The sequence below is a fragment of the Mesoplodon densirostris genome, chromosome 5, assembly GCF_025265405.1.
Source record: "Mesoplodon densirostris isolate mMesDen1 chromosome 5, mMesDen1 primary haplotype, whole genome shotgun sequence".
NCBI classification, from domain to species: domain Eukaryota; kingdom Metazoa; phylum Chordata; class Mammalia; order Artiodactyla; family Ziphiidae; genus Mesoplodon; species Mesoplodon densirostris.
In genome coordinates this window covers 41,220,672-41,235,082 of record NC_082665.1, presented here as the reverse complement: position 1 = coordinate 41,235,082, position 14,411 = coordinate 41,220,672, and the positions used below count along the sequence as shown (strand labels likewise).

General features: G+C 35.5%; 1 protein-coding gene across 3 annotated transcripts in view; it reads right to left on the bottom strand.

Annotated features, from left to right (window-relative positions):
• ZNF654 (zinc finger protein 654) overlaps positions 1-14,411 on the bottom strand; it is an 88,082-nt gene that overhangs the window by 61,599 nt on the left and 12,072 nt on the right. For all 3 annotated transcript variants that reach the window (XM_060098631.1, XM_060098632.1, XM_060098630.1), the window contains exon 2: positions 6,980-7,125. In XM_060098631.1, the coding sequence (XP_059954614.1) occupies positions 6,980-7,125 (146 nt within the window). The remainder of the gene's footprint in view (positions 1-6,979; positions 7,126-14,411) is intronic.

Below are 14,411 nucleotides of genomic sequence, written 5' to 3'. Positions count from 1 at the left end.
CAGCTCATGCAGCTCAATATTAAAAAAACAAACAACCCAATCAAAAAATGGGCAGAAGACCTAAATAGATATTTCTCCAAAGAAGACATACAGATGGCCAAGAAGCACATGAAAAGCTGCTCAACATCACTAATTATTAGAGTAATGCAAATCAAAACTACAATGAGGTGTCACCTGACACCAGTCAGAATGAGCATCATCAGAAAATAAACAACAAATGCTGGAGAGGATGTAGACAAAAGGGAACCCTCTTGCAGTGTTGGTGGGAATGTAAATTGATACAGCCACTATGGAGAACAGTATGGAGGTTCCTTAAAAAACTAAAAATTGAATTACCCTATAAGCCAGCAATCCCACTACTGGACATATACCCAGAGAAAACCATAATTCAAAAAGATACATGCACCCCAATGTTCACTGCAGCACTGTTTACAACAGCCAGATCATGGAAGCAACCTAAATGCCCGCTGACAGACGAACAGATAAAGAAGATGTGGTACATATATACAATGGAATATTACTCAGCCATAAGAATGAACGAAATTGGGTCATTTGTAGAGATGCGGATGAATCTAGAGACTGTCATACAGAATGAAGTAAGTTAGAAAGAGAAAAACAAATATCGTATATTAACGGATATATGGGGAACCTAGAAAAATGGTACAGGTGAATCGGTTTGCAGGGCAGAAATTAAGACACAGTTATAGAGAACAAACGTATGGACACCAAGCAGGGAAAGCGGCGGGGCTGGTGGTGGTGGTGCTGTGATGAATTGGGAGATTGGGATTGACATGTATACACTGATGTGTATAAAATGGATGACTAATAAGAACCTGCTGTATAAAAAAATAAATAAAATAAAATTCAAAAAAAAATAATTGAACAGTCAGGAAGTAATAAGAGTTGTTACATGTTGTAGAGAAAGGATATATGTACTGATTGGGGCCTACAAGACTAACATCTTTAATGGGGCCTGGCACCACTGAAAAAAAACAGCACTTTAGAATTAGTCCTTCTTCCTCTGATTTCTAGGCTGTATCCTAAGTTAGTTAAAGCCTGGACTTAAGTTATAAATATAATCAAATAAAACATGGTTTAATATAGTAGAGACTGAAATTAGGCACAAATTCTATGAAATATGGTACAATTCAGCAACATAATCAGAAAGGGTCACTGATCTCTCATGTAATATGTGTGGCCCATGATTGTCTAGTCACTCTAAACAAGAGGCTGAGTATACCCACTTAGTTCCATGAAAAAGAAGGCCCTTTGGTCTTCTCTCCCTATGCAACTTGACATATATACTTTTAGTGTTTGCCACTGCATATACTAAATGCTACTAGCTGAACTAGTTCCCTCCTCCAGTGGACTATGTGGGTCCTTGTGGACCTAATGGCTGCCAGGCAAATTACTACTTCCATTACTGAACCCTGCCTGGACTGCTGAAATCTATGAACTTTTACTTTCCGCCTGGCTAAAAGAGGCTAGAAAGGCAGCATTAAAGCTTGCTTTTATGTAAAACTTATAAAGTCTATGTTCTCTGCCTGAAGGTCCGCTTAGTTTCAGGGTGTTTGGCTTTGCTCTACCTGGAAAACTTAGAAATCAGTATTTAACCAATCTAAAACAAGAAAACAACAGGAAAAATAAACAGTCAGAACTTAACTAACTCAGATTTGCAAAAACTCCCTAACTTCTCAGGCCTCAGTTTTCTTATCTATAAAAAAGGAATTAATTTGAGGTCCTTTTTAGTGCCAACACATACATACATACACAGCAAAATCTTCATTTCTTTAGAAAATACAGCTTACAAGGAGAGTCAACCCAGGTAAAATTATAATTAGTCAATTTAAGATAATTCTCTACATAACTATTCATTTCCATAAACTTTAAAAAAACACTCAGGTATGAATAAAAACAGAATCCGGTTTCCTTCTCTGTAAAGAACATCTTGGAAAAAGTGTAGTTTTTAGAATCTCCCAGTCTACAGAAGGCAGATCTTCACATACGTATTAATTTACAAGGTGGGTATAGGTTTTTATGAAGGTAGATATACAGACCAGACAAAACTACCAGAGAATATAGTAGTTTTATGTTTAACATATAACATATATTTTATATGCATATATTATACATATATATATTAGCATGAGACAGAATGTTATAAACATTACTTCTTTAGCTCACCTATATATTTTTAAGTGAATAAAACTTTTAAAATACACTATATATATCATAAACAAGAATTCTACAAATAGATATGAGTTATAATGAAATCCATTAATAACCTGATATCCTGTCCAGGCACCTTGAACATTGTTTGCCATTCCTGGGAGTCTCTTTTGCTCCTTCATCTAATTTACTCCCATCATCCCTTCAGAGCTCAGCTCAAGTTTTGGTTCACCGAGCAAGTTTTCCCTGACAGGGAAAGGTCCCCTGTTAGACTCTCACACTGTACCCTATAATTCTTTCATACTTAACAATACGTACTAGTGGAGCCTCTTGTGTAATATCTTTTAGCTCTGTAAGGTCTTTAAAACAAGGACTCACCAATCTTATTTTCTATTTTATCTCTAGAACCAAGCACAGAGATTTATAGAATGAATGAATGAATGATTATGGAATAATTGTTAGAAGAATTTTCTAGCTTAAATATTTCAATAAAATAGAACACTATTCCACACTCACTAACTCTTTCAATGGCACCACCATATGGCCATTTCCCCATTTTTCTTCTGGTATTAAAAGTACAATTATCTTTTCCACTAAAGTAAATTCAAATAATGCAGACAGTTTTCTTTATAGGAAACATTACTATTTAACAAACCACTAATTTACTTTCTTTCGCCCAGCGCTGTCCATCTTAGATAAGATTTACCTTTGCTTAATACATTATTCTTTTCATGAGCAGTAGTTTTAAAAAAAAAAAAAAAGCTAGCAAGCAGTGAAACATAAGTCAACAAATGACTTAATTAAAAAAAAAAACTTTTGAAACCCTTAAAAACATTTTCACATTACAACACAAAAGTGAACAAGATTATACAGATGAAAAGGGGGAAATATCCAAATGGGCGCTGAATCAAGAACAATACTTCTTGCTTACAAATAATGTATTTCTTTCAATACTTATTTATTTTCCTCAGAAATCAGCAGAGAATAATTGAAACTGCTTCGGTAGCTTTCAAAATATCATACAAAAATATTCTTTGTAGTGACATCCATTATTTTTGTCTACTTAGCCAGCTCTCCTTCACACTACCTCATTCACTTCTTGAGGAAACTGCTTATCCCTCCAACATTTCTATGGTCTTCACAGGGCTGCCAATGTAGTATCCTCCTTCCCCCTAGCCACGAGGTGGGCTTGCTATCAGATAGCCAAAAATCTTACCATACTCTTCTCAACAGAGTTTAAGCAATGGGTACATAACCTCAGACAGGCCTGAGTTCCCAAAATATTTGGGGGAATAGAAGTGGGAGCAGAGGGTTTCTTCTCCCTTGGTTAATAAAGTAAACTTAATCCCAGAATTGTCAACAGCCCTGAGAGAATGAAGCCAAAAAAGGAATGATGGAAAGGAAGAGAACAATTCTAGACATATGATTCTCTAGATTCGGAAAATCCTGAAACTAGTTCTAGTCCTTGCTTTTCCATGATTTAGTCATCTAATAAATCCCTCCAAGCCCTTCTTTTTTTGTTTAAACTAGGCTGGGTAGGATTTGAAGAAGTCCTAATACTTCCCATATTCATCTAGGCATCGCAAGAATAAATCTATTTTTAAAAAATAATACATATATTTTTTAAAATGCTGTGCTCTTACAAGTCTAAATAACATTATAGTCTAAACTCTTTTCCCCTCCCACAATTTTTTTTCAGCTCTACTAGGGTATAATTAACAAATAGAAACTGAATATACTTAAGGTATACAAATTGATACATAGTGAAATGATCACCACAATTAAGCTGGTTAACATATCCATCACTTCACATAGCCTCTACAACTTTAAATATATATAAACTTTTAAAGAAGCACAGTGTACATGCACTCTTTAAAATTTATATGCATATATGTAAATCAGAAAACCATAAAAGTTCACATATATTAAATTTACACATCTTCAATATTTAAAAATGCTAAGTGTATATAGAAAGGTTTCAACACTCTCTCACTGCCAATGACCCAGAATTAACAACTTTCAGTATTTTTAATAGCTGGTGATAAAAAGCTTTGCTAGTATTTCTTGATTTACCAATTTTAAATATTATCTCTTAACTTCCTGCTGTGATAGAAGAGAATTAAACTCCTCACACAAGTACATCCTCCCAACAGTCATTCATTATTATTTCCTCTATTACTTATCTTTGTAACTTTACTTACACCTTTATTTATGGTTTCACGTACTGACACTCCATTTTGTAAAATAAGAATTTTAAGGAGGGATACTAGTGCCCTTGTCCTTCACTTTCATCTTGCAATTTCCATCAAATAGTCTTACATTGAAAGGTTAATAATTTTCCTCTGTTCTGTAACTATAATTATTTTTGTGCTTTAAAAGTTTGAAGCCAATAAGCATCACTTACATGAAGAAAACTATATATAAATAACATTCAGTGCATATCTAAGTAGTTTGCTATGACTCTGTGTCCTTTCCTGTTCAGATTATGTTTTCTAATTGCTTTTTTATTTCCTCTGCCTTGTCTACTTTTATCACTACCTTAAATGGTTCCAAATTCTCAAGGTTAGTTTCAAGTCTCCATTTTTACTGGATATTCCCCTCTTGGAGGTGATATATCTGTAAGACCTACTATTTAGCAGTGACCCTGAAACTTCTCTTCCGTCTATCTTAAGTAAAAGCTGTTTTCTAGATCCACTGTCATCTGGTCTTTTTATATAATACCCCATTTTTCTGGAGTACATTCTCTAATAACTTCCCAAGAAAGAGAATGTGGACAAATCAATTTCCTAGGTCCTTAGATGCCTGGAAATATTGCTTCTACTCTCACACTTCACTGACAGTTTGAATGAGTATAAAATTCTACACTGAAAATAATTTCTCTTCAAAACTTCAGAGACATTGATTCATTATATTCTACCACCCGCTGTTGGTTGTCTGAAAACCAATATTAATCTGTTTGTTCCTTTGTAGGTGACCTAGTTTTTTCTCTCTAGAAGGTGTTCAAATCTGCTTTTTCATTCTTGTTATTTTCAAATTGCAAAATGATGTATTTAGCTGAGTATTTTTTATATTCATTGTGCTGAGCACTTCTTAGGCTCTTTCAGTCTGGAAGTTTATGACTTTTATTTCTGGGAAATTCTTTCATTATATATTTATTTGAAAATGTCCTGCAACATATATTCTCTAAATTCTTTTTCTGGAACTTCAGCTAGTTAAATAATGAACCTCCTACATGAAGTCACTGTATCAGTTTTTTTCTGAGCATTCCTTCATTTTGGTTTTGTTTTACATTCTGGATTATTTTTTCAACTTTACCTTGCAACTTTCCTACAGAATTTTAAATTTTAACCATCACATTTTTGGTATCTCTTTATCCTTTCACACAGCATGATATGTTGATGTTTTAATGTCCTACAAATCTTCTCAACTCTCTAAAAATGCTAATTATAGATTTTATATTTCTCTTTTAAATTTTTTTGTTTTCAACATTAACAGTATTTCTTCCAGAATTTTTTTTTAGTTTGTTTTCATTGTATTTTTTTCACGTTGAAGGCATTCCCCAAATGTCTGATGATTCTTGAATATCCATTAATATCTAAGAATAAAGCCACAAGCAGTTTAATTGGGAGCCCTGTGAGCATGTCTAGAGTTTGGTGACTGACAAGTTTTTCTTTAGGGTAATTAAGTGATTAGGTAGCTGTCTCAATAAGAACCCTTAACTGCCAGAATACAAAGGTCACTGCTCTAAAGTCATTTAATTTCATTAGAGAAAAAAAGAAAGTATCAATGCTGTTTCCCCACCCTACCCAGGCCCTAGGGTCTGGTGAAAGGCCTGAATGGAAAAACTGCAATTAACTCCTTTATCTGTATTCTCCCAAAGTATCTCATTCCCTACTCTCTATTTCATACCTTTAATGTTCAAACTCTATACCTCCCTAGGATTCCAAGGGGAAGGAGGCAGGACAGATGGTCTTCCTCCTGTCTTATAAGGCAGAGGATAATTTTGTTTTATATGCTACCCACAGTTTCAAAAAATGTTTTACAAATAATGAAGTATACACATACATAAAAATAAATATATAAAACAAGAGTTTTACAAAGTAATACTTATCCCATGAGACACACTGATATTTTCTATTGTATTTTGTAATATTGATAAATGAATTCACAACCCACTAATGTGATGTGATTATAATGTGAGGAAAACAACAACAAAAAATTAAGTTGTGATTTGCTCTGACATGTTTCAAAGACACTCCTCTATCTGTTTTCTTTCCCAAAGAAAATTGTTGAAATCTTTTCATTCACTGATGACTCTTCTCTATTTTCTTTTCACTGTATTTCCCTCTTTTACTTCTTTACTATTTTAGTAGGATCTAGGAGGGCAAAAAGGATAAATACAAGTGCTCAATTTCTGATCTTTAACTCAAAGTCCTTTACAAGTATTTTTAAAAACCAAAGTTTCCTAACCTCTTTCTGGCCCGATTTAAGATCCCTCTGATAACTATGATGGCCTCAACTGCTGCTGGGATTTACCATTAAAGTTTGCCAAGGGAATCTGGGGAATTAAAAAGGAAAGGGAAGTGCTAGTAGTAAACCTAAGAATCTATATAACAATTCCACTTAACTCTAAAGCTAAAAGTAAAATTGTGGTTAAATGTTCAAAATTAAACCTAAACACTTAAATGAAGAAATAGAAATCTTTTTGAGGGAAGACTTTAGGAAAGGTTCCTTCTGCAGAGAAAATAATCAAAAACCGGTTCTCAAATATATCAAGAAAATACTTTCATAAGAAGTAAAGAGTACTTACAAAGCAAGGCTACTCAAAACATATTGTACGTGCTCACATTCATCTGGGAATGATGCACTGGCTGATGTAAAACAGCAAAGTGCAGTCTGAAGAACCTGAAGCTGTGGCAAAGGGACCTGCCATCTTCCAGCATAATCTTCAACCACCTGATAGGGAAGCAATCCAAAAAGTACATTATTAGAGAAAATGTTAAATTTGGATAAATTAAATTATACCAGATAAATTAAAACATTAGTTCAGCATGAACACATGATTTAGGAAGGGGGAAAAGTTATTCATTGTTTAGTTTCGTGGTATACATCTGAAAATAAAATGAACTATTATTTGAAAATGTGGAAAAGAAATATAGTATATAAATGACCACAAAGTTCAACTGCCAAATCTTTACCAAATGTTGTAACAAATGCCTTCACATCCCATATCTGGTTTTGTCAAAATGCCAATTATCAAATATTAAAATAGCTAGACAGTAGACTATAGTAATAAAGAAAATTAGAAATGAGCATGCATTATTATTACCATTAATATTTACAAGACTGAACTGTAAACATTCTGGCAATAAATGAGTATTATAGTGGTGTGATACTCTGATTAGGAAAGTTTAAACTGTACCATACTGAGGAGAAAGAATACAGAATATAATCAGTCTTGGCTCTGTCACTTAACTAGTTTTATGAATTGGGTATGTCATCCTCCTTCTCTATGCATTAGTTGCCTCACCATAAAATGGAGATAATAATGCTTATCTTGCAGATTTACTCTGAAGCTAAATTGGGAATAATTTATGAGAAAACATTTTAGAACTATCAATTGCTATAAAATGTTAATTATGATCTCTCATATGCAATACTGCTGTATTAAAACTATTATATTCTAGAAATTCATCTTAGAAAACAGGTTGGCAAACTATGGAATATAGGCCAAATTCAGCCTGCTACACATTTTTGCATGATCTACAAGCTAAGAAATGGATGTTACATTTTCAAATGGTTGAAAAAAACATTTTGTGATGTATGAAAATCACATGAAATTCAAATTTCAATGTCCATAGTCTTATTGGAACATAACCAGGTTCATCTATTTACATATCATCTATGGCTGCTTTTCTGCTACAACACGTTGAGTAGTTGCGACAGAAATCATATGACTAACAAAGTCTAGAATATTTAATATCTGACCCTTTACAGAAAAAGTTTGCCAACTCCTGATTTAAAAGCTGGTAAAACTAGAGCAGAGTAGAAAAGCCAAGAACATTCAGAGCTCAAGGACTTTTCATACTAATCACTTCCTGTTGGAGATAATTTTCCATGAGTCTCTTGTATTTCCACAGTTTTTTTTTTTTTTAATAGTGTTTATTTTTACTTGTTGACAGTTTGCTTTATTTATTTATTTATTTTTGGCTGTGTTGGGTCTTCGTTTCTGTGCGAGGGCTTTCTCTAGTTGTGGAGAGCGGGGGCCACTCTTCATCGCGGTGCGCGGGCCTCTCACTATCGCGGCCTCTCTTGTTGCGGAGCACAGGCTCCAGACGTGCAGGCTCAGTAATTTTGGCTCACGGGCCCAGTTGCTCCGCGGCATGTGGGATCTTCCCAGACCGGGGCACGAACCCGTGTCCCCTGCATCGGCAGGCAGACTCTCAACCACTGCGCCACCAGGGAAGCCCCATCAACTACAAACAGATAGCAATTTTAGAGTGGAGAAACCCCACAGACATAAACTTAACAAGGTAATATCACCAATAAGTAATAAAGCATATTATTATCATAAATCTCTTGATATGAAGCCCCAAGAAATACAAAAGCATTTTTGTGGTACTTTTGCCAAAAATGCATAAACTCATTCCAATCATGAGAAATCATCAAACAAACCCAGACTGTAGGATATTCTACCAAAAAAATTGATCAGTACTCTTCAAACACGTTAAGGTCATGAAAGGAAAAACTGAAGAACTGTTACAGAATGGAACAGACTAAGGAGAAATAACAACTAAATACAATGTGAGATCAGAAATAACACCCTGGAACAGAAAAAGAGCATTGGTGGAAAACCAGTGAAACATATCAATCCCAGAAGACTCTCATCTCCCTTCTTGAGTATGTTGCATCCATATGGTATGAGGCTGGCCAGAGTCCTCCCTGTGGCTGCCTGAGTATCAACTTAAAGACCCAACTTTTCTCTTAAGTAGGTCCAAAGGTAAGTAGTAGGCTCATTTTAAAGGCTTTAGATCAATTTTTGTACCTGTCAATTTTTCCTTTGATTCCAAACTCACTAGAGAGAATAATATACTAAATGCTCCCTGTATAAACATTAAAACTGGCACACAGACAAGGGAACCCCAAAATATATGGAAATGTATATGAATATCAAATGAACATGTTGGGTGAACAAACATCTTTGTTTGCCTGCCGCTGGTGATATCCACAGATGTGTGTGCACATGATAATGTCTCAACTAGTATGGGCTAAGCAAAAATCTGCATCTGACTTCAATTTAGCATGGCCACTAAGGCAAAAGAAATAAAAGCAAAAATAAACAAATGGGACCTAAACTTAAAAGCTTTTGCACAGCAAAGGAAACCATCGACAAAAGGAAAAAACCTACGGAATGGGAGAAAATATATGCAAATGATGCGACCAACAAGGGGTTAATATCCAAAATATACAAACAGCTCATACAACTCAATTAGAAAAAAAAAATCCAATCAAAAAATGAGCAGAAGACCTGAAAAGACATTTTCCCAAAGAAGACATACAGATGGCTAACAGGCACATGAATAGATGCTCAACATCGTTAATTATAAGAGAAATGCAAATCAAAACCACAATTAGGTATCACCTCACACCTGTCAGAATGGCTATCATCAAAAAGTCTACAGATAACAAATGTTGGAGAGGATATGGAGAAAAGGGAATCCTTCTACACTATTAGTGGGAATGTACATCGGTGTAGCCACTGTGGAAAACAGTATGGAGGTTCCTTAAAAAGTAAAAATAGAAATACTATATGATCTAGCAATTCCACTTCTGGGTATATATATGGAAAAATGTCCACAAAAACATTAATTCGAAGATACATGTGCCCTGATGTTTACACAGCAGCACTATTTACAATAGCCAAGACATGGAAGCAACGCAAGTGCCCATCAACAGATAACTGAATTAAGATGTGGCATATATATACAATGCAATATTAGCCACAAAAAAATTAAAAAATACTGCCATTTGCAGCAACAATGGATGGACCTAGAGAATATTATGCTTGTTGAAATATGTGAAAGACAAATACTATATATGTGGAATCTAAAAAATAATACAAATGAATGTACATGCAAAACAGAAACAGACTCACAGATACAGTAAACAAACTCATAGTTACCAAAGGGGAACAGGAATGGGGGAGAGACAAATTAGGGGTGTGTGATTAACAGATACAAGCTGCTATATATAAAAGAGATAAGCAACAGAATATACCATAAAGCACAAGGAATTATACCCATTATCTTGTAATGACCTATAATGGAATATAATCTGCAAAAATAATGAATCATTATGCTGCACATCTGAAATTAACACAATATTGTAAATCAACTATACTTCAATTAAAAAAAAAATCAGCATGGCCTGGCCACAGATGGTATTGCAGGTGTGGCTGAGGCAATAATTATATTATTGAATTTTTTAAATGTCCATTAGCCATATAGGTTTTTTAGATATCAGTAGGTGGAAATCCTTTTTGTTCCTTCTGTCTGGTTTCTCAACAAAGACTACAAGCCAGAGGATTAAACTGAAAAGCTGGTTAAGTTCCATATGGGTCTTAGCACACTAGTGTGTGAATGTCTAGACTTTAAATTGTTAATATTAGTCTTAGATCAGCTGACTTAATTCTGTCCCTCTTAATTTTGTTCTCAGAGAACAGCTCTTATATTCATGTGACTTGTCCAAAGGCTTCTAGAGTCACTGTCATAATATAATCTCTAGTAACTTCTGAGATTGATATGTACACAAATTTAATCAAAGCTATAGATGTCAAGATTTTATCTAAGTTCAGTGAAGATGTCCAGTGGATTTTATTAAGTACAGAGATAAAGAAGGGTCAAGGTTCTTTATTGTTTAGGGCATAAATCACTTTCCTAGGATGAGGAGGAAGAAAAGCTCAATGGAATTATTACAAAGTCAAAGCCAAAAGGGAAACTTTTAAAAGGCCTATGCCTCAAAAACTAACTTCAGGTACCAGGTTTGCTTAGTCTCAAGAAGAACTAAATTTGCTTTAAAAAGATGATAAACTTTCCTTTAAAATAACAGTGGAAGAGTTAAAATAAATAAATAAAAGGAGGTCATGTTAAGATGTAAGAAGAGAGCTACTTCCTTAAAAGTAAGTTCAATCTCAGAAGCTAGACTAGTCAGATATGAAAAAAGACAAAGGAAATATATATACCAGAACTATGTGTTCCTAAAGATGGAATGGGGGAAAAAAGTATTTTAGTTGCTACTCATCAGAAAGGAAGGGTGACTGATTCCAAAGGTATCTAACAGAGGGATAGGAGGTAACTGTAGGATGGAAATCTCGGTGAACTGAACTGGAAATTCAAGTAAGGTAAGATGGTATTTTAAAGAAATAGAAAGTACATAATAAAAGTGAAAAAAACCACACCATGAAGACTGTGACTGCTATTCAGTAACATAAAATACGTACAGATTTGAAAGGTTAAAAAAAGCTGAGAGATTACCTTTAAATACTTGAAGAATTTCAGGTGCATTTCAAATTACTAGTTATGACAGAGGGCAATGTATGGTATGGCATGGTGTCACAAAGAAAAGTGCCCCAGGAACTCAAAGTTAGGCCTCAGGGAGTGGACAAGGAAAAGCAAAACTGAAGAAAAACAAAATAAGAGGTCAGACCTAGGTTTTATGTTGAGCTGGTAAGACTTCCTTAAACCTGGGAGAAGAGAGTGGGAAAAATCTGTTTGATAACAAATGCTTTTTGATAAACTCAGAATTCCTCGACTTTCATCTCTGACATTATGGCAGATCTTACAAGACATAATTGAAGAATAATAAAACCTAAGCCCAAAAGCAAAGAGAAAGGGAAAGGAAGACAAGAGGGACCAACAGGCTAAAATATAAACAAAAACAGAAACCAACTATGTTTATCTGAAATGGCATATCCTATTATTGCTGAAAGGAACGTGACAAAAAGGAATGTTTACACTGCCAATGAGGTAGAACAAATTATGCAAGGCCTATAACAGTTAAAAGCAGAATAAAGAAAGGGTCTAGAGAAGCTAGTGGCTGAAGAGATACTGTCTTTACTGGGCTCCTATGAGTGCAGACATCAGAAACATTAAAAGTAGCTTCATTTCAGGTACCCATTTATGGTTATTATCCAAATAATACAAATATGGGACACAAGAGGAGTGCTTTTATGATTTTAGCTCAATAGGCCTAAGAATTTCAGGGGAAGTGGCAAAAGCCAAGGTAGCACAGGGATAAAAATGTCTTGGCACAGGTTGGGGACGGAGAAGTCCAGAGGCAAGGGCAGAACACTAGAGCTATGGAAATTGCAAGGCTGGAGCCTTGTGGGGCCTTGTAGAGATTATACTTTGAGCTTTACACACTACAAGTAAGTGATACAGTCTTAACAAGAGGCAGTATAGAAATTGTGCCACTAAACAGAATCTATACTCACTGTAGCACAGGAGTACCAGGACAACACAGAAAAAAATGGAAAGTAAAAGCTTTTTTTTTTTTTTTTCCTTTGCGGTACACAGGCCTCTCACTGTGTGGCCTCTCCCGTTGCAGAGCACAGGCTCCGGACGCGCAGGCTCAGCAGCCATGGCTCACGGGCCCAGCCGCTCCGCGGCATGTGGGATCTTCCCGGACTGGGGCACGAACCTGTGTCCCCTGCATTGGCAGGCGGACTCTCAACCACTGCGCCACCAGGGAAGCCCATAAAAGCTTTTAATATAAAGGAAATCTAAAGGAAGAGGCATCAAGTATGACCTGGTGCCTGCGGCTATAATCCATGGAAATTTATAAACTCTGCAAGACAGAAATTCAGACACAGCTTTCAAGGAAGTAGAAACGTTCAGGTAAAGTGCTTCCACCTCTCAGAAAAATATCATAAGCACACAGTGACACAACCACTTGATGAATTTTCCCAGTAAAACTTTACAAGTTACAGACACAGGCAGTTGCCATAACTGACTGGCACCCTGGTAAAGTTGAAACCAAAACTGACTTGTTACCCTGTTTTTTGTGCACCCATCTTTCCTCTAATATCCATCTTTAGTGATATCACTAAATCCTACTGGCGAAAGTGATGTGAGTCAACTGTATTATGTACTAAATTCAAGGAATTAACTAGTGTTTCTAAATTTAATGGGTGTTGGCTGGTTAAAGTATTAAGTGTTTGCCCACTGACCTTCCGGATTCTTTAAAAAGTAAGATTGGAGGTTAAATAATTTTCCTTTTGAGATGTGAAAGAAACCACTCCTAGTCAGAGGAATATAACCAAGCTATAGCTCCTGAAAACTCCCCAACCCTAACCAGACAGGCACACTCTGTCTCTGATTAAGCAATATTCCGGGAAGGCAAGAATTTCATATCTTAACCTCTATGGGACTCCAGTTTTTAATTTCTCTTTGTGAACTTGATAATGGGAAACAATTCATTTGATCCAAATGAAGTGTTTCTGGCAGACAAAACAAAGGCCAAGTGGCAGGAGAATAGTTATTCAAGTCGAAAGAGGGGGCAAAAACACTAGGGTAGCTGAAGGTAAGTAGTGGACACAAAGAGTAATAGGGGACAAGTCAAAGAGCTAGACAGAGGCTGGATCACAAAGCCCTGCAGTCCATGGTAAGAATTCTGGCTTTGACCCTGAGATAGAAAAGCATGGAAGGTTTAGAAGAGACCTCACTCTTATGTCTTTAAAAGGATAACTTTGGCTGTGTGGAGAAAAAACTGAGGAAAAACTAAAAGTTGGGAGATAAAATTGTCTAGGGGAAAGACAACTGTAGCTTGGATCAAGGTCATAACTGCAGTTACAGTAGTCAGATATGCTTTTTCTCCCTTACTAGATGATTCAGTTCATTGAAGGAAGGGGTTGTGGCCTCTTCCTCCCTAAATCCCCTGTAATCATTAGGATGAAGCTTTCCACATAGTACACAGCCAATGTTTTCTTTCAGGAATATCTTCTACAACACTTTTATGTATCTAGATCTATGCCTAAGATAATTAAGGATAATTCAATTGATTGATATTAAGAAAAAGTAAGTTATGTATATATTGTCAGACAGGCACATATGCAGCATTTTATGGCCACCTATTAAGTTATGAGCACTTAATAGCTGTTGAAGTTAAATTCAAAATATAAAAGAGAGGATAAAGAATCTCAAGCGTTAAAGGGCGACTTCCCTGGTGATGCAGTGGTTAAGAAT